The sequence below is a fragment of the Haliotis rufescens genome, unplaced genomic scaffold (assembly GCF_023055435.1).
Source record: "Haliotis rufescens isolate VD_foot unplaced genomic scaffold, xgHalRufe1.0.p SCAF_526, whole genome shotgun sequence".
NCBI lineage: Eukaryota > Metazoa > Mollusca > Gastropoda > Lepetellida > Haliotidae > Haliotis > Haliotis rufescens.
This window is the reverse complement of record NW_025964253.1, coordinates 1-19,826: the sequence shown is the minus strand read 5'-3', so window position 1 is coordinate 19,826 and position 19,826 is coordinate 1. Positions and strand designations below refer to the sequence as shown.

Sequence of the window (19,826 nt, the reverse complement as noted above, 5' to 3'; positions counted from 1 at the left end):
GGAGGCCATAACACTGTCGTCATCCCAGAACACGGGGCCATAACACCGTCGTCATCCCAGAACACGGAGGCCATAACACCCTCGTCATCCAAGAACACGGAGGCCATAACACCCTCGTCATCCCAGAACACGGAGGCCATAACACCCTCGTCATCCCAGAACACGGAGACCATAACCTGTACAACTGACGGGTCTTTGCCTTCTTTGGAAGTGATGATAAATGCTTGCACCGTTTTGATTGTAGTTTGGCCTCAGGCTGGTCCGGTGAAGCCAGGTTTGATTCATAGTTACAAATCGTTGCAAGAACCTTTCTGGATCAGATTCAAACAGAGCTAGATTATCACGAGACATGTTGTGCCTGGTGCAGTGATATTTTATCTAGTGGTACATGTGGAACACTGCAGAGGTAAGGTAAGCCGACATGCAGTGTAGCCATGTTGGAATCCATATTGGTTGCGTTTTAACGACAGTCAGAATAACAGAATGTCCATTGTCACGTGATGGTTTCTGCTTGCCAAACAAAACCACCCACTCGCCTTACATGATTCTTGTGCTGCCACAGTTTGCATCACAGGACCCTTGTACCATATGTATAGCAATCTGACTTGTATCCGATACAGGGATGCGGTTGTTGGACCCCTTATGATTCTGTCTCTCAATGTCATTGGACCTGGCGCCATGTTTCGAGATGATAATGCCAGGCCACATCATGCACGCGTTGTCACCGACTTTCTCACTCAGAGGGACGTTGAGAGAATGCAGTGGCCAGCATATTCCCCTGATCTCACCCCCAAATAACATGTTTGGGACATTTTGCGACGACGTCTCTGTGAAACCATCTACCCTCTGCAAACCTGCAACAGCTAGATCGTCGGGGTCCTTCAGCAAGAATGGCAGGCAATGCCCCAGGCAACATTACGGACACTTGTCAGTGAGTGAGGGAGTGAGTTGGGTTTAACACCGCTTTTTACAGTATTCCAGTTATATCGCGGCGTGTCAGCTTAAATGGGACGAAAGCCCGAAGTGATGCAGGTTTCCGACGTTTATCACTTTTGTGAAACCCACGAGTATGGTGCTGACAAACCTAGAAACATAATCGGTGCGAACCGGGATTCAAACCCACAATCATAGGTTTCTGGCGTGCCCAAGGGACGCAACTCTGCACAGCGAATCGCGGCGCCTTAGACGACTGGGGCCCCCGTGCCCCCGACACTTGTCAGGTCAATGAGAGCTCGATGTGCAGAGTGCGTCGGGAACCAGGATGGACACACGCATATTGACTGTTCGTAATGTCATGTGACTTTTCAAAATGACCCCTCACACTTTTTATTCAACATATGAGTATTGTTCGATTTGTTTACCGGCATCTGTCCAGAAGGATGCATCCATGTTGTTTATAGGCAATATGTGGTATTAATTGTTTATATGATATATATGATATTATATGTAGAAGCAGTTGATTATAGGCTACATGTGGTATTAGTTGTATACATGCGACACATGACGTCAATCTCATTAAATTCAGATCTTAGTTCTCGCTACTGTGGGGAGAACTAAGATCTGATTTGAATGAGATTGCAATGTTCCTATGTTATATACGATATGAGGCTATATGGGGTAAGTGGTTTATAGACTATGCGGGGTATTAGTTGTTTATATGCTATGTATGATATTAATGTTGTTTAGGCTACACGTACAAGCAGTTGTTTGTCCCCTTCGTGTGGTACCAATGTTAGGGGGAGGAGGAGGAGGAAGAGTAGGAGTTGTTATATGATACCTATGATATTAGTTGTTTATAGACTATATGTGGTATCAATGTGTATATGCTATAAATGACATAAATTGTTTATAACCCATATGTGACATAAGCTGTTTATATGGTTTATATGACCTCAGTTGTTTGTGGGGTATATGTGATATTAGTTGTTTATTAGGCTATATGTGTTATTAGTTGTTTATTAGGCTATATGTGGTATTAGTTGTTTATTAGGCTATATGTGGTATTAGTTGTGTGTAGGCTTTATGTGGTATTAGTTGTGTGTAGGCTATATGTGGTATTAGTTGTGTGTAGGCTATATGTGGTATTAGTTGTGTGTATGCTTTATGTGGTATTAGTTGTGTGTAGGATATATGTGGAATAAGTTATTTATAGTTAATATGTAGTATTAGTTGTTTATATGCTATATGTGTTATTAGTTGTTTATTAGGCTATATGTGGTATTAGTTGTGTGTAGGCTATATGTGGTATTAGTTGTGTGTAGGATATATGTGGAATAAGTTATTTATAGTTAATATGTAGTATTAGTTGTTTATATGCTATATGTGTTATTAGTTGTTTATTAGGCTATATGTGGTATTAGTTGTGTGTAGGCTATATGTGGTATTAGTTGTGTGTAGGCTATATGTGGTATTAGTTGGGTGTAGGCTATATGTGGTATCAGTTGTTTAGAAGTTGTATGTGATGGTATCTCTCACTTTTAGTTTAAAAGCTGTATTTTTAGTTTCCAATTGAATACAAAACGTGTTGCGCGTTATTAAAGTACACTCACCATATGGACTTATGTTTGTGAAAGTAGAGCACGCAGGATTCTGTGAGCGCAACAACACAAAACCAGTTAGGCATTCGGTATCCTGTCGGGTCACGTGATAGTGTAACGTATTGATTCGGATTACGCAATAATGCTGACATATTATTCATTTTACCTACAGAATACACCGATTTAGACAAAGGATATTTAATTTCTCTGATTTGTTCTAGAGAGGAAGTCCAAATACGAAAATGTATATCTGATCCGTAAACTTCGATTGTACAAGTGTATAAATAGGTAACATGTCCCGTTCAAAATCAGCATTAGCATCGCAGTGTGTAGGGGACTCGCAGGGATCGGGTCTAACGTTCCAGGTTCGAACCCTACCCTGTGAGTCTTCCCTTTTGATTTGCTTTATTCATTAGATTTTATTTTACTTTTATCCATGATTATTTGCGTCAAACATAAGATCGTCATTTATAAAAATTTTCTTTTTTATACATATCTCCTTAATAATTGTCATGACTTCATTATATACAACTAACACCACATATCTGTATATAATTAACTAATATAATATACAACCTATAAACATTGATACCACATGTAGCATATAGTTAGCTAATATGAAATGAAGCATAGAAGCATTGATACCGCATCTAGCATATGATTAATTAAAATAATATATAGCATATAAACATTAGTACCACATGTAGCATACAGACTGATGCTGCATAAAACCGGTAAACATTGATACCACACATAGACATAAACAATTAATATCATTTATAGCATATAAACAACTGATATATATGAATATGTATCAACTGTTTATATGCTCTATGTGGTACCTATGTTGATTGATATGCTATTGACTATATGTTATATGCTATATGCTATATATGTTAGCAATGTTTATATGCTATATTATGGTTTTAGTTGTTTGTAGGATATATGTTGAATAAGTTGTTTATAGTTAATATGTAGTATCAGTTGTGTATATGCTATATGTGGTATTAGTTGTGTGTAGGCTATATGTGGTATTAGTTGTGTGTAGGCTATATGTGGTATTAGTTGTGTGTAGGCTATATGTGGTATCAGTTGTGTGTAGGCCATATGTGGTATTAGTTGCATGTAGGCTATATGTGGTATCAGTTGTTTAGAAGTTGTATGTGATGGTATCTCTCACTTTTAGTTTAAAAGCTGTATTTTTAGTTTCCAATTGAATACAAAACGTGTTGCGCGTTATTAAAGTACACTCAGCATATTGAGTTATGTTTGTGAAAGTAGAGCACGCAGGATTCTGTGAGCGCAACAACACAAAACCAGTTAGGCATTCGGTATCCTGTCGGGTCACGTGATAGTGTAACGTATTGATTCGGATTACGCAATAATGCTGGCATATTATTCATTTTACCTACAGAATACACCGATTTAGACAAAGGATATTTAATTTCTCTGATTTGTTCCAGAAAGGAAGTCCAAATACGAAAATGTATATCTGATCCGTAAACTTCGATTGTACAAGTGTATAAATAGGTAACATGTCCCGTTCAAAATCAGCATTAGCATCGCAGTGTGTAGGGGACTCGCAGGGATCGGGTCTAACGTTCCAGGTTCGAACCCTACCCTGTGAGTCCTCCCTTTTGATTTGCTTTATTCATTAGATTTTATTTTACTTTTATCCATGATTATTTGCGTCAAACATAAGATCGTCATTTATTAAATTTGTCTTTTTTATACATATCTCCTTAATAATTGTCATGACTTCATTATATACAACTAACACCACATATCTGTATAATATTAACTAATATAATATACAACCTATAAACATTGATACCACGTGTAGCATATAATTAGCTAATATGAAATGTAGCATATAAACATTGATACCACATCTAGCATGTGATTAATCAAAATAATATATAGCAAATAAACATAAATACCACATGTAGCATACAGACTGATGCTGCATAAAACCGGTAAACATTGATACCTCACATAGCACATACACAATTAATATACTATATAGCATATAAACAACTGATATATATGAATATGTATCAACTGTTTATATGCTCTATGTGGTACCTATGTTGATTGATATGCTATTGACTATATGTTATATATGTTTACAATGTTTATATGCTATATATGGTTTTAGTTGTTTGTAGGGTATATGTGGTATTAGCTGTTTATAGTTAATATGTAGTATCAGTTGTTTATATGCTATATGTGGTATTAGTTGTGTGTAGGCTATATGTGGTATTAGTTGTGTGTAGGTTATATGTGGTATTAGTTGTGTGTAGGCTATATGTGGTATTAGTTGTGTGTAGGCTATATGTGGTATTAGTTGTTTATAGTTAATATGTAGTATCAGTTGTTTATATGCTATATGTGGTATTAGTTGTGTGTAGGCTATATGTGGTTTAAGTTGTGTGTAGGCTATATGTGGTATTAGTTGTGTGTAGGTTATATGTGGTATTAGTTGTGTGTAGGCTATATGTGGTATCAGTTGTGTGTATTAGTTGTGTGTAGGCTATATGTGGTATCAGTTGTTTAGAAGTTGTATGTGGTTTGTGAAAGTAGAGCACGCAGGATTCTGTGAGCGCAACAACACAAAACCAGTTAGGCATTCGGTATCCTGTCGGGTCACGTGATAGTGTAACGTATTGATTCGGATTACGCAATAATGCTGACATATTATTCATTTTACCTACAGAATACACCGATTTAGACAAAGGATATTTAATTTCTCTGATTTGTTCTAGAGAGGAAGTCCAAATACGAAAATGTATATCTGATCCGTAAACTTCGATTGTACAAGTGTATAAATAGGTAACATGTCCCGTTCAAAATCAGCATTAGCATCGCAGTGTGTAGGGGACTCGCAGGGATCGGGTCTAACGTTCCAGGTTCGAACCCTACCCTGTGAGTCCTCCCTTTTGATTTGCTTTATTCATTAGATTTTATTTTACTTTTATCCATGATTATTTGCGTCAAACATAAGATCGTCATTTATAAAATTTTTCTTTTTTATACATATCTCCTTAATAATTGTCATGACTTCATTATATACAACTAACACCACATATCTGTATATAATTAACTAATATAATATACAACCTATAAACATTGATACCACGTGTAGCATATAATTAGCTAATATGAAATGAAGCATAGAAGCATTGATACCGCATCTAGCATATGATTAATTAAAATAATATATAGCATATAAACATTAGTACCACATGTAGCATACAGACTGATGCTGCATAAAACCGGTAAACATTGATAGACACATAGCACACACACAATTAATATAATATATAGCATATAAACAACTGATATATATGAATATGTATCAACTGTTTTTGGTACCTATGTTGATTGATATGTTACATTAGTTCTCAGGGTTTATAAGCTATATATGACATTTGTTGTTAATAGCCTATATGTGGTGTTAGTTGTATCTTGACTATATGTTATATGCTATATACGGTTACAATGTTTATATGCTATATACGGTTTTAGTTGTTTATAGGATATATGTGGTATTAATTGTTTATAGTTATGTAGTATCAGTTGTTTATATGCTATATGTTGTGCTAATGTTTATATGCTCTATATCATATTATTAGTTTTGGTGTCGTTTGTTGCCGGATATGGTGTCATATTAGATTAATATGACACCATATACGGCAACTGAAGACACCCTAACGAATTTATTATATCGAAAAGTTTACACTATCTGGTACATTTGTCGCACATGTCGTGTCAAAATGAAAACTTGACACTTACAACCGGTATAAACGACAGGACCAGTACATATACATCACCACTCAGCAATTTTCCAAAAGCCTGATATCAAAGTTTGAAGATCTGTATCTCATTGAAACTGACCAGATTCCAACCGGTGTAAACCGTAAGCTGCGACATCTGGGGCGGATAAATGACAAATATGGATTAAAAGATTATCTCACAACTGTGAAGAATACAAGCCACAGAAGGGCCCTTTCCGAGCTCCGACTGAGTCTTCACATCCTGGAAATTGAGAGGGGAAGATACTCCAACACTCCAGTTGAAAATAGGTTGTGACTGCCATTCCGTAGAGGATGAGGAACACTTCCTGCTCTCATGCCCACTGTGTACAGACCTCGGGAGAAATCTCATCACACTGACAGAAATAGGCGACCCTTCCCAGACTGATAAAACCAAGTTCCTAAAACAATTTAAGAACGCTCCAAAAGACTGTTCAAGTCTTGTTGCCAGGACTGTATTTCGCATGTTGAAGCTGAGACCAACATAAGGGCCCTAATTAGATAAGATAAATTCATGCACGTATGCTGTGTATATATATACCATGTTCTCATCTCTGTGCCATATTAATGCTCTATTTTTGTACCAGGTCCCAAGTGGGTTTTTTTGTACGATAAAAAAAAAGAAAGAAAAAAAAAAGAAGAAAATCTAGTCTATCAATACAGTGTTACCATTAAGTGCACGCTGCCAGCCACCTCATGATGTACATAAATGTTTATATACTGTAAATGAAAATAACATGTAATACCTCTATATATAATGTACTTTGTGTATATCTACCTCTCATGTCTATAGTTATATTTATGTCCATATGTAGATAGTTTGTACCCTGCCCTACGAGGGTGTTCTGTACAATAAAAATTCATGATTCTTGATTCTACGTTTCCGATACAACGCTTTAATGTAAACACGTTGTACAACGTTAACAATGGAATATATATAATGCACTAAATGGGAACGTTTAAACAAATATTGTATCAAAATGGATAGCATTATCATTAAAATGCCCGCATGTTATCACAAATCTGCGGGCCACTGTAACCTGATAGCAGTCCGCTTTTCCCTGACGACGGGCTGCTATATTTATTCTAATGCTAAGTGGCGTCATTGGCGTCACGTTTCTTCTTTGTTACCTCATCCTATTCTAACGTTCTATGACGTTGATATTTGTAAATAAAAGATAGCTACGCGATAAATCGCAAAAAATAATGAAGAACGAAGTGTGGTGTATTTCACGATAAAACATTGTTCTATCATGACGTCATTTCTGGAGATTCGAAAATGCGCTCGCAACTTGATGACGTCGTAAATTGGACGACATTATTTTTGTGAGGGAAGTGTTTAGCAAGTTGTTCCCCAAAGATGTAATTGGGCAACACAGATAAACGCAATGGCCGAACGATCTCATCCAAAAGTGGGAGAAATATGACAATAAGTATTAGGAAAAAGGGTACAGATTATCGACGTGAATATTATGAGAATATCCGAAAAATACCAAACTAACCCCCTTGTTCATAAAATGGACTTGTCCGATATTTCCGAGATCGGATTGTATACAGGGATCATTATTGTTTAAATAAGGTAATATTTTCAAAGTTTGTACATTTTATCCAAAAGGAGGCTGTACATGATATCTCACGAGTCGTTTATTTCTTAAATCAGTGTTGTTTGTTTGTTTATTGTTAACGCCGCACTCAGCAAGATGCCAGCTATATGACGGCGGTCTGTAATTTTCGAGTCTGGACCAATCAATCCAGTGATTGACATCATGAGCATCGATCCACACAATTGGGATACGATGACATGCATCAACCAAGTCAGCGAGCCTGACCACCCGATCCCGTTAGTCACACCTTACGACAAGCAGAGTTGCCGTTTACGGCAAGCATGGGTTGCTGAAGACCTATTCTACCCTGGATCTTCACGGGTTCTTAAATCAGTGATGATATGTATCACATTTCTTGTTAATGTGTGGTATAAGTTATTTACAGTCTACATGTGCTGTTAGCTGTTTATATGCTTTATGTTGTGTCAATGTTTAAATGCTAATATCCTTGGTCTAAATCGATGTATTATGTACTTGAAATCAATATTATGTGAGCATTTTCACGTGACCCGACGGATGACACCGCATGCTTAAGTAGTTTTCTATTGTTGCGCATACGTGTCGTGAGTGCTGTACTGAAAGTGCAAGATACCGTCATATATAGCCTACAAAACGTGATACCACATGTATCCTATACACAACAGTTTTTAGTGGTACCATTTATAGCCTATAAACAAGTGATACCACAACATACATACGTTACGAAGAACTGATATCACAAATAGCATATACAAAACTAATAACACATATAGCCTATAAACAACTGATATCATGTTAACAACTGAAACTACATACAGGCTATACACAACAATTATCATATATATAAGTTGTTTATAAGTCATATGTGGTATTAAAAGGCGACTATGCGTGTCGTAAGAGCGACTAGCGGGATCGGGTGGTCAGACTCGCTGACTTGGTTATGTCAATCACTGGATTGTCTGGTCCAGACTCGATTATTTACAGACCGACGTCATACAGTTGGAATATTGCTGAGTGCGGCATTAAACAACAAACTAACTATATATGGTATTAGTTGTTTTTTTATAATTATGACATGAGTTGTTTATAGGCTTTATTTGGTATTTAGTTGATTATATGCCATATATGGTATCAATGATTACATGCTGTATATATGTTATTAGTTAATATATATGCTATGTGTGGTATCACTGTTTTTATGCTATATATTATATTAGTTCATTATATGTTTGGTATTGTTTGTATGTGGTATGTCGTTTCAATGTTTGTAGGCTGTATGGACTCGGGACTAACGTTCCAGGTCCGAACCCACTCCTGTGTTTATCTCGTTTTGACTTTGTTAATTAATATGATTCTTTTATACTTTTATTCAAGTTAATTTGTTTAACATAATGTTGCCATTTATAAAATGTGTCTTCACAGGATATGTGTATATTCATGCAAAAAGCAAATATACAAAGAGTAACGTTAAATTAATGCTGAGTCTCTTAAAAAAAGAAAATTTCGAAAAATCAAGCAAGTACATTTGAATTGAAAAGGAGCCCCCGTCAGATGGGAGATTCAGAACCTGTGGGAGATCTGAACTTGCTTCGTTTAGGGCTCTAGACATTACGGTAAGGCCTGGGCGGAAAGGAAAATATAATGTTCGGGGACTATAAGACAGACTTGGAGTAACGTATGCATCCCTGTCTCCACAAAGAGTCAACCCTACCAGATGTGGAGACACATGTCCTGTGTACCCCACCCCCTCCCGTGCATGTCGCCACCCACGTGCTTTCCTCGCAGTCTACACTTCAATCAAACCTCTCCAATATAAATAGTCTGCACGTGTCCATTGCGGATTATTCTTAATATTGCATAACTATGTACGGAAATAGGCCATAAAACAACATATGTAGGTGTTGACAATTAACATCACGGACCGTTACCGATAAATGTAGGCGATGTGGATTCGCAAATGTGTTAAAATGACAGCGAACGCTCGGAACTCGATATACGTAGGGAGGGGGAGGCAGGGAGGAGGGTTGGGGATGGGGATGAGAAACACATGGTAGAATAAAGTAATTAGCACATGCACATGTATTTCAGGAGGGGAGGGGTGTCTCTTGGGATCTGATAAAACTGAGGTCATCATGTTCAGTCAAATGTATGTGAGGACATTGTTGTGAGAGGAGACGAGTTTGAGTGGTTCAATCAGAATCCATAACGAATCATCATGGAAACAGCATGGCGAAACAGAGGATGGTAGGTGGACGTTTATAGGTTTATTTAACATAACTTCAAACGTTAATATTTCTATGTAAGGCAATTAATAAGTAAAAGCATATAAGTACAAATGCGGTCCAGGATATATTTTTCACCTATAGAATTCTTAACCTCAGCGCACTTTAAAAGTCGATCATATGCAATTTTGTGTTGGTAAAAAAAGAAAATAAGAACCTTTTAATGGATGACCAGGTCCATCTCTAGTGTCACTATGGGCGTGGTAGAAATGCAGCCATGATACGTGGTTACAAACAATTAAGCAGCTGTCTGTAAAATTTTTCTTATTTTCATACTCTACATAAGCGCAATGAAAGATATATATACATATAAAGGTAATATATAGTATGATACATTCGGACGTGGTAATGATGGCACCCGACTTAGGCAGTCGGCCACCAGACTTCTGCCAGTTGGAAACAAGCACTGATGCAGCTTTCATAAACCCATGCTTATAGTATCTCAACATATATCATTTTGATAGAAACAATAAAATAACTATAAGCAGCCGTTCCGGCTCAGTGAGATCGGAGGTTCAGAGCCAGGGGAGAATGTAGAACCAAAATGTTTTGACATATAAATATTGCATTTGTTCCGTAATGAAACGTTTTCTGCAATAAATATAATCTTAGCAAATACTTATTCTAGGTATATTATCTCAGCAACTAGCTATTCTAGGGACCCGTGAAGATCCGGGGTAGAATAGGTCTTCAGCAACCGATGCCTGCCGTAAACGGCGACTATGCTTGTCGTAGGAGGCGAGTAACGGGATCGGGTGGTCAGGCTGGCTGAATTGGTTGATGTACATGTCATCGGTCCCAATTGTGTGGACCGACGCTCGTGATATTAATCACTGGATCGTCTGGTGCAGACTCGATTATTTACAAACCGCAGTCATATAGCTGGAATATTGCTGAGTGCGGCGTTAAACAACAAACCAACCACCCAAATCTTTTCTAGGCTAAATAGCAAGTGTTCGGTATTTCGAAGATCATATAATTTGATATAACCCTACCAATATGATTTGCGAAAGAAGTACTTACAAATAAATATTTTCTTTCGGGATGATGCGGTCATCATCAATATCATCGTCAGACACAGATTAGCATACTCGTCACTCTCGCGGCTGTTGTAGCTCAAAAACAATGTCTAAATAACTCTGAATTCAAATATTTCGATTTCACTGATGTGAAGCAGCTTTTAAATAGATCTAGCCAAAATTATGGCTTGGCCTCTTTAAAGTTTCTTTATTGCCTAAGCGTCGTTAGATAGACGCAAATTTAAATTCCCGGCTGGGTGTCTTTCATTTTCACCCCTTCGATGCGCGTGACAAATTTATCAATGAAATGTTTACGTCAAAACCAGCTGATATCCGCGCATGCGTAGTCAATATATCCGGAAGCGATGTAAACAAAGATTGAGACTCGTTGGTGTCTGGTGTGAACGAAAATGCTCCTGCTATATTGTCACACGAATCGTTTTGTCTGCAAGTAGGACTCACACTGGTAGGTATAACGACGACAGCTAAGTTTCATGTAATAAAGCTGAGCCAATTTTGGAATGGACGACACAACCAAGCATCCAGAAATGTCTATTGTTGTTCAGTTATTAGGGAATCTAATTTTAGATCTATCCAGTGACAGTGGCGTTTACTGCAAGTGCAATTTCATTACCCTGAGGTGCAGACAGATCGATATGTGAGACTTCAGTAATGTCTAACTGCAAGTAGTTAAAATAAAAGTCTGTAATTTACAGGGGTTGATAAGATTTTAGTGTAGTTATCAAAAGTAAAACCTAATTTAGATTTTTGGGTATAATTGTCTAGACAATGCTGACAGTGAAATATTTTCATAGTGAAATTTTTGTTGAGCAGTTTCCTTTCTGATTATAAAACAGACAAAACAATACTTAGACATGTCCAGTTGATATTTCATCTGCAATGAACAGTGATAGAATTTAAATAGCTATCAACCAAGTCCAGTGACAGGGACTTGATTATTTTATTGACATATTTTTAATGTGTGCGTGATATGAAGAAACAGATCCTGTTTGACTATCACCTTGGTGTCTCCCCTTTACAGACAGACACTGTTTGCCCCTGTTGACAAAGTCGTCCTGGGTGGGCGTGTCCAGTCTAGCATTGTACTCTCAACTGGTGGACGCTCTCTATAATGTCACATCCCATTCAATGTGTATTTACTTGACATTCAGCCCATACCTTGCTTCAGGTGTGGTCTCTACTGTGTTTATGTAATGAAATCCACTAGATTTCCACCTGTACACCAATGGCCACCAGCCTAACAAACACGACAGATATTCTGTGCTGTAGGGTTGCATTTAGTCAGGGACATGGCTATCTGCTAGTTCCTGCCAACTTGGCTATGGGTGAGATTTGTTTTGTACAGTTTTTGGCATTAACATTTTGGTATTCGATTGTTGATGTTTTTGCCAGCTTATTCTTTTTTGCATTGATTGTGTTCATGTTTGAAATACTGACATTATTAACATTTGAGGTAATACCATTTAGAAGTCAGAACGGAAAAGAGAGCAGACTGTGTGTTGATCTATTTCATTGCTTGAAATATGATATTTATTTTTTATTCCAATGTGTCACTTTAGTGGTAGAAGTATTTCAGTCATTGTAATAATTAAGGATAAGAATTTATGTATGAACAACTTCTTTATTACAATTAAGAGGACGGTTTCGGTGAAGGTTCTAACACCGTTATCAAGCAAGTGAACCTACACCAAAACGGCACTCTTAATTGTAATAAAGAAGTTGTTAATCCATAAAATCTTATCCTTAGTACTCCAACTTCTAAATGCCTATCAAAGAAGTTATTGTAATAATTATTTACACTTTATAATGATCCAAAATGTAGGGCAGCTTGATATTAATATCAAAATATTAATTTAGGGATATACAATACGATTTTTTCATATGAAGTTTACGCGATATACAGGTTTTCCATTGGATGAGGGACCAGTCACTGTGATGACTGTGAAACTGACGATCATAAGCGTATGGATGACACACTCTGGGATCCGTGTCTTTCAGGGGACTGTATTCTTGAAATGACATAAATAATGAAGGACTACTTCCACTTTCCTGGGGAAACACATGGGAATTCCTTATTACAAATAGATACAGAAGTTACCGCAAAACAAAGATCTGAGGACATCCCAATGCGACAGTGCAGAGTTACTTTCATTTGTAGACTGACCAGACTTCAGGTTAAGGTCCCCTTGAGTTTTGAAAGGTTTGTACTGTAAACACATCCAATATGTGATTTCTTGCTTTTGGGATGACTAAAGATTTGCATCTTTTATTCAGCAGGAGAAGATCCATGGCTTCTCCCCCGAACCTACAGAATCTTCCGTTTGATGCCCCAACAGATGCCGCCACCGACAACACACGCTCATCTTCCGCCCGGGTGACCTTCACCCCCAACACACAATCCATGGCGCTGTCTCCTACCTCCATTTCGCTGGCGCTGAAAAGTCCAGAGGGCATTGATTGCTATGGCAATGAGAGACAGGCTCTTGCAGAACAGAGCAAGTTCTTCAACAACTCCTTGTTAAGTGATGTGAATTTGGTAGTTGGGGGACAGAGATACTATGCTCACAAGATAGTCCTCGTCAGAGCCAGCGATGTCTTCGAGAGGATGTTTAGTTCTGAGTGGTCCAGTTCCGGAAAGAAGGTTGGTACTGGTACTCTTTATTTGACAATTGGATTCTTAACTCGCCTGATTCAATTTGGGTTAATTCTGGGTGGCATGGTCATTGATTTACCAGACTGTAGGCCAGCGCTCGAAATAAGCACCTGCCCCTGGGTCCGTGACAGGTAAATCTCATGTCTGGCTCTTATTTTCAAAGTTGGATGGGTCCTTATGGCCTGCGGTAAATTTATTTGTCTATTTATTTGTTGCAATAAGCTGCATTTTTTTAAATGAGGGCCTCAAGAGTTTAGTTCATTTTTTAAATTTACATGTTTGACAATATTGAATCCTCAGCTGTAAGAATTCCTAATCATCATTGTTGTAACCATCTGTCATACCTGAACTCTATGTTCCTGAGTTCAAATCCTAGATTCCCTTGGAATACTTGGTTTGTCAGGTCCATAACTGTTCTTCATCAAAAACGTAAACACATAACTTCAATGTTACCATGATTACTTAGACTTTCCTCCCACATTAACATGATTAAGATGAGATGCTCACAAATTAACTGAAATACTATTCAAAGCAGCTTTGGGACAGTAGGTTGGGCTAGTGGTGAAAGCGTTTGCTAGTGCCGAAGGCCTGGGTTCTATCCCCATTGGTACAATGTGTGAAGCCTATTTCAGGTGTTCCTTGCTGTGATATTGCTGGAATATTCCTAAAAGTAACAATAACTCAAAACAAATAACCTGGCTGACCTTTAAGCATGTCTTCAAAGCATTTCTCTTTGTCATTCCATATGCACAGCTTGATATAACGATAAGAGACATATGACTCAACAGCTCACCTGAACATTTGTAGATATGCAACAATAATGATCAAATTTTAATATTAAAAATATGCAATAAATAACTTGAGTCAAATGTTATATGCCTGCATGATTGCTTTATTTAATGATTGTTTCAATAATATTTCAGGATGTGGAGTTAGTTGAGGACAGTATATGTAACACTGTGTTCGCTAGGTTTCTTAAGTTTCTCTATGGCTGCCATATTAAGCTCAACATCGACAACACTCTCCCTGTGCTCATCCTTGCCGACAAATACAACGTGGAAGACCTCAGAGATGTGTGTATCACATTCGCAGTATCCTACATCATCCCCAAGCTGCAGCTAAAGGATGTGTTCCATGTGTGGTTCCAATACTCCACTAAGTGCTACCACCAGCGCCTCGTCACTGCATGCGTCCAGGCACTGGCCGAGAAGATGGACGAGATTATTGGCTCGGAGGAGTGGGAAGCCGAGTGGCTCAACCTTGAGAAGGACCAGCTCATAGAGTTCCTCCGAAGCTCTGATCTCAGCGCCAAGGATGAGTTTGAGCTGTGGGAGGCAACCGTGAAATGGATCCAGTCCCAAGCCCACCCACAACGCATGGCCCAGGTTAGTAATCTCACTGAAGTGATGGAGTACATCCGCTTCCCAATGATGACTTCAGAACAGCTATGTGAGGTAGAGTCCAGTAGCCTGTACCAGCAACACCCAGAGCTGTTCCAGAAAGCCTTCATGCTGGCTTACAAGTTCCATGCCCTGCCTCTCACAAAGCGAGCCAACGTCAAGGAATTCATGAGCTCCAGTTTCCTGCTACGGAACTACACAGATCTCCGATGGGACAAACGTCTTCAGGTCTCCCATTACTCCGCCTGTCCCAAAGGCACGGAAGTGGGTTTCCGATTCTCAACCCGAGCTTCTTCCTTCCCAGCTCAGACATGGGAATGGGAGCTGAAGGTCCACCCAAAAGGTTACTCAGCCCAGTGCGAGGACTTCCGAGTTGTGCTGTACTCCAATCTGATTCTAGACCAGCCTCGTCCGATCGAGTACTACTTGTCCATAGTGGATCGGGATCAGATCCTCCATACTGTGTCCGGGAAGAAGAACTTTTCCAAGGCTCGCTACACCACAGACACCGAGATGGACAAGAAGGTGACAGTTGCTGATCTGTGTCAGCCCGACTCGCCCCTGCTTGTTGACGATCATCTTATACTGCAGATTGCTCTAAAGCCTGTGGAATAACTGGTGTATGTTAATGGTTTGTTGGCATTCTGTTGTGATGTCCATGAAGGATATGGAATACCGTAACTGTTGATGTTTTCGATAGGATGTGTACCTTGTGTCTGAGACGGTAAACTCCTAACATTTCAGTGTGGAGATATTGTTACTTATGGAAGAATGAAGTATCCATGTTTGTTACCTACACAACTGGGTTGCGTTAGGTTCATTGATTCAGCGGGTCGTTATTCGTTGTTACTACCGCTACATGCAAGGACGGACGATTGGATTCAGACGGAAGGGGAGCAAGCATTGGTTCAAAGTTTGCATTGTTGCATGATTTGCACATTTGTGACCCACTTCCGTATCACCTTTGAGGAGATTGTAATCTGTACATATGGAAGATGGACTGTCCATGTTTACTGTGTTGACTGGTGACTGGCCTGAAACCTGTAGCATCGTTGTCTTGATGTTGTGATGGATGTCCATGAAGCCTGCTGGTATGTTTTTGTGTTCAGGGGAAACACAACAGGTTATGTAACAGAATATTTTCAGTTAGTCATCACCTGTTGAACGTGACACTGCTGAGAAATATAGACTCAACACGCTCAAATTCACATAGAGGCAAATAAACATGATGACAGGTTAGCTTTTACTTTTCGTTAAATGTAAATTGATTTGCACCACAAATACCTTTAGCTATGATGATTGATTATTTACTACCAAGAAATTATACATTAACATTTCAATGTGATTCATAAGTAGATCTAATCTACAGTGCCATAGATTGCACAGCACCCCATATATTTGAAACTGTAAGAATTTTTTCAATATCTTTGTCATGCATATCATATAGTTAAATATTTTCAATATTGTTTAATATTCAGTTGCTAGTGTGCCATCATTGCTTATTATATGTCAACCTCTGGAAATATTGATATAGTGACTGGTGTTGTCTCTGCGTCACTGATGGACTGTCAACTTTATGGCATGTCAGCATATACCACCAACAAATATCTCACTGCAGTTGTGGACATTGCAGAATTGTGGTTGAATGCAGTATTGAGAAAACAAAGTTAATACGTGGATTCCTTGCCCACCTTTTTTCTTTTTGATGTTAATTTGTATGTACAACTGCAATGTGTTTTGAAATCAGGCATTAACTGGGCTGTGTTATTTCAAATCCATGTGACTCTCCGTTATAATTTTGGGTGTCCAGGGCATGAACATCACAGTGCCGGGCTGTCTGGTGGCAATTGATTTCTTAGAAGTTTCATCATGTCTTTCCGTACACATGAAGCGAAGCCTGTACCTTTCTATTGATGGGGATTTCAATGTTATATTTAAGAAAATCTACATGGCACTGACACACTGAACGATAAGTGGATTTCTTAGCAAAATGGAAGTGCAATCTACAATTTTGTTTAACTCAAACTTTTTTACATCCCTAAGCATGCTAAGGACTCGCAATGTATATTATTTTTGTCCATTCACCATTTGAATGCATATTGGGAGCAATGTTTTGGGTCCAGTAAAACCCCAAGCAATCATCTTGTTAAAACCACACTAAGCACCTGTTTCTAGGATATTGTCATGTATCTCAAAGAAAATAGGTGTATATTTTCACCATGCCATTGGTTGTCCCAGATAACTACAGTTTATATACAATACCTAGGTACCTACAGCATGTAGGCATTCAGTGGGGCAATCTCTGCTCTTCGACAGGCACAACTTCAGGCATTAACCACCACTTCCGAGGGTTGTAGGGCTAAGAGTGTTTTGTTGAATAAGCCCCAATAAAGTATTGCTGTAATGTACTTAATGATAATGATAAATAATTTGACCACTCTGGAATTAGTATTAAATACATCTGTTTCTGTGTTGAATCATTTTAGCTGTGGCAAAGGCACATGCAGCTTTCAAACTCACGAACGGATGTATTGTAGTACCAAGGCTATATTAACTCTATCAGAGAGTTCCTTTTAGACAGGGTCAGATGTATATTTTATCAAGTCACCACAGACACTCCCTCTAATATGTTGAAGTACTTTGCATGTGATAGTGTTGCAATACTGGTCCCAAGTCAATGTGTCTCACACGGATGCTGCTTGGTCCTGATTGTTCTTGCAGCTTTGAGGGTTTTCATATTTTTTCTGCAATATTTTCATAATTTTGTCTCATTGTTCGTATCAGAGTTGCAGAAAAGTGCTTGACTGTCATGAGCTTTTGCAAGTGCCAGTTATTTGTTGTGCAGGAATTAGCATCTCACTCATGTTCATTGTCATTACCAGGAAGTGTTTACAGGAAGGATAGAAAGAGTGCCATACTTGTTCTTTTTTTTCTACCATCATGATCATAACTGTCCTGTTGGTAGTAGATGATAAACTTTTGATTCTTTCATTGATTTATGATTTAAGATATCAACAAATTATATATTTCGTGGGTTGTGGATCTACATGTCTAAGGGCATGGACAATTTCAGAGATATGAACTCTCAAGTGCAGATAATTTTGTCAACTGAGGTTTAATTAGTATGAAACAAAATACTGTATTCGACATAATAAGCGACCACAGGGATATTTTCTGATATATTTGCTAGTGGTTATCCCATTTAGCACCCTTCCAACTGATCAGTGTGCACAAGACTTATATATTCGTGTATAATACGCACTCATGTGTTATATGCAGCCTAAATTACATGCAATTAAATACTGGAAAGATGTATCTGTCATCTATATTACGCACAGACTTTTCTTTTGTATCATTTCAGGCTGTCGGCAGAAACCACGAAATTAACGATCTTTCAACTCTTTCACCAAAATTATATTCTAATAAGAGCCCCCTATTTCTAATTTTGAGAGCGCCCTGGGCGCTTATTATGTCGAATACAGTATTCACACTAAAGATCCTTGTTTTTTGTTTTATTGTGCTAATTGTCTAATAAAGCCGACTAATTTACATTTGACCAGTGATAGATTTTCTTTTATAACCATCATATCATCATGATATCTACATATGGATACTGGTAAGCGTGATAAGGACTTCCAGTGTTAGAATTAGTGTTTGTTTTGATATATGAAAGAGAAAATGCTTGTGATGCTGTCAAGTTTGAATAGTCCAAGGCTTCTCTTTCCTGATTTGGAGGGAGGTTCAGACGAACCGGCAGTTGCACCATGTTTAATTCTACTGAGGGGAAGCCAGGATTTCTTATGGGAACTCTAGAGCTGGCGCCTCCTTGGGGTCACAGAATATGCCTGAGTTCAGTGATCAGGTATACAGCCTACAGGTTGTGTTGTCTTCCACGTGTGACATCAAGGCCATAATGTATTAATTAGGCAGCACTATTTTTATTGTTTAATGGCTGCACCTGTTCTGTATGTTTGCAAATGACCAGATGATGTTTATCAGTTTATGTTTATTTCAACCATCATTGTTGTCAAGTAGTTTTGTTTCAACATGATCAAAATGTTGGGTTGGAAAATAAAACAAATAACCTTTCACTTATCAGACTTGCTTCAAATAATCGAGCTGAAATCTAATGTTCTAATTCAACAAAGTCAAAGTTCTTTTCCATTTGACCTAGGAAATCTTTACAAGAAGTAACATTTGAAAGACGATTTTGATCTCTCTCATTTCAAATTCTCTACCACACTTACTTATATCAGCAATGTCAGCCATCCATCAGTATTTGAGGGGCGGTCAGGTAGCCTGGTGGTTAATGCGTTCGCTCGTCACCCGAAGACCCAGGTTTGATTCCCAACATGGGTACAACGTGTGAAGCCCATTTGTGGTGTCCCCCGACGTGATATTGCTTTTGCTAAAAGCGGTGTAAAACCATACTCACTCACTCACTCACTCACTCATCGGTAGTGGCTCTGGATGTCAAGTGGACTTACGTGCTGCAATTTACTGTGCAGAGTTGTGT

The 19,826-nt window shown here is 38.3% G+C and overlaps 1 protein-coding gene across 2 annotated transcripts; it reads left to right on the top strand.

Annotated features, from left to right (window-relative positions):
• Positions 1 to 11,588: 11,588 nt before the first annotated feature.
• LOC124141956 (BTB/POZ domain-containing protein 17-like) lies at positions 11,589 to 19,237 on the top strand. Of its 2 annotated transcripts, none has more exons than XM_046510158.2 (3): positions 11,589 to 11,702; positions 13,532 to 13,898; positions 14,834 to 19,237. In XM_046510158.2, the coding sequence occupies exons 2-3, from the start codon at positions 13,545 to 13,547 to the stop codon at positions 15,923 to 15,925; spliced, it is 1,446 nt and encodes a 481-aa protein (XP_046366114.1). In that variant the 5' UTR covers positions 11,589 to 11,702; positions 13,532 to 13,544; the 3' UTR covers positions 15,926 to 19,237. The 2 variants fall into 2 exon arrangements, with proteins under 2 accessions (XP_046366114.1, XP_046366115.1); XM_046510159.2 differs by having other exon boundaries at positions 11,599 to 11,702; positions 13,535 to 13,898.
• The last annotated feature ends 589 nt before the right edge of the window (positions 19,238 to 19,826 follow it).